The following is a 1678-nucleotide window of genomic DNA, read 5'->3' as shown; positions in this document are numbered from 1 at the left end:
GTGGGTGGAGGGTGGCAAGCGATGGCATGGTGGGTGGATGGCAAGGTTATGGCATGGTGGGTGATGGCAAGGTGATGGCGGGTGGAGGGCAAGGTTAGTGGCTGGGTGGAGCGAAGGTTGGCAGTGGGTGGAGGGGCAAAGATGGTGGGGGATGGGCGGGTTAGCGGCATGGTGGGTGGGAGGGGCGGCGGGCAAGGCATGGTGGGTGATGGGCGGCGGGCTGAGGGGCGGTATGGTGGGTGGAGGGCGGCGGGGTTTAGCGGTATGGCGGGTGGATGGCGGCGTCGTTATGGCATGGCGACGGGAGGCAAGGCTGGCGGCATGGCGGGTGGAGGGCAAGGTAGTGGCATGGCGGGTGTGGCGGCGTTAGGCGGAATGGCGGGTGGAGTGTAAGGCAGCGTTAGCGGCATGGGGCGGGATGGCGGCGGTTAGTGGCATGGCGGGCGTGATGGGCGGTCAGGCTGGCGGCATGGCGGGCGGAGCGGGCGCAAGGGTGTAGCGGCATGGTGGGGCGGAGGTGGCGTGCCAGGCGGCATGGCGGGTGATGGGCGCAAGGTTAGCGGCACGGCTGGTGACGGCAAGGCTGAAGTGGCAATGGCGGGAGAGCAGGCGGGCTAGGTGCATGGCGGGCGTGATGGCGTTTAGTGGCATGGGTGTGGAGGGGCGGTGGCTGAGGGCGCATGGCGGTGAGGGCGGTATGAGGGGCGGCAGCGGGTGGAGGGGCAGGCAGGCGCATGGTGGGTGGATGGGTGGCGCTGCTGGTGGCATGGCGTGGAGGGCGGCATGCGGGCGGCATGGTGGGTGGAGGTAAGGCATTGGAGGTAATGGCGGGTGTGATGGCGTAAGGTTAGCGGCATGGTGGGCGGCAGCGGCGGCGGGCGTTGAAGTGGTGGCATGGTGGTGGGAGGCGGCGCAAGTGGCGTGGCGGGTGGAGCGCGGCGGGTTAGGTGGCATGGCGGGTGTGGGACGGCGGCAAGGTTAGTGGCATGGCGGGCGTGATGGGCGGGCGGCTGCTGAAGTGGAGTGGCGGGGTGGAGGGCGGCGCAGTGTATGGCATGGCGGGAGTGGCGGCGTCAATGGCAATGGCGGGGGGTGATTTGCCATGATGCGATGGATGGTGGGTGTATGGAGGGCATGGTGGTGATGGGCACATGGCATGGTGGGTGGAGGGCAAGGTTGGGGCATGGTGGGTGGAGGGCAAGATTAGTGGTATGGTGGGTGGAGGCAAGGTTAGCATGGTGGGTGGGAGGGCAAGGTTAGGTATGGTGGGTGGAGGTGGCAAGGTAAGTGGTATGGTGGGTGGGAGGTGGCAAGGTGGTATAGGTGGGAGGTGGCGACTAGTGGTATGGTGGGTGGAGGCAAGGTTAGTGGCATGGTGGGTGGGAGGTGGCGTTAGTGGCATGGTGGGTGGGAGGGTGGCAAGTGGTGTGGTGGGTGGGAGGGTGGCAAGATTAGTGGTATGGTGGGTGGGAGTGGCAAGGTTAGTGGTATGGTGGGTGGAGGGCAAGGGTTGGTGGTATGGTGGGGTGGAGGGGTGGCAAGATTAGTGGTATGGTGGGTGGAGGGCAAGGTTATGGTATGGTGGGTGGGGAGGGTGGTAAAGGTAAGTGGTATTGGGTGGGAAGGTGGCAGGTTAGTGGTATGGTGGGTGGGAGGTGGCAAGGTTAGTGGTATGGTG

General features: G+C 65.7%; 1 protein-coding gene across 1 annotated transcript; it reads right to left on the bottom strand.

Annotated features, from left to right (window-relative positions):
* Positions 1-456: 456 nt before the first annotated feature.
* Positions 457-954, bottom strand: LOC121874135 (proline-rich receptor-like protein kinase PERK2). The gene has a single exon (XM_042378098.1). The coding sequence runs from the start codon at positions 952-954 to the stop codon at positions 457-459; it is 498 nt and encodes a 165-aa protein (XP_042234032.1).
* Positions 955-1678: the final 724 nt, after the last annotated feature.

This window comes from Homarus americanus, unplaced genomic scaffold, assembly GCF_018991925.1.
Source record: "Homarus americanus isolate GMGI-L3 unplaced genomic scaffold, GMGI_Hamer_2.0 scaffold49667, whole genome shotgun sequence".
NCBI lineage: Eukaryota > Metazoa > Arthropoda > Malacostraca > Decapoda > Nephropidae > Homarus > Homarus americanus.
This window is presented reverse-complemented; position numbering and strand designations above follow the sequence as displayed.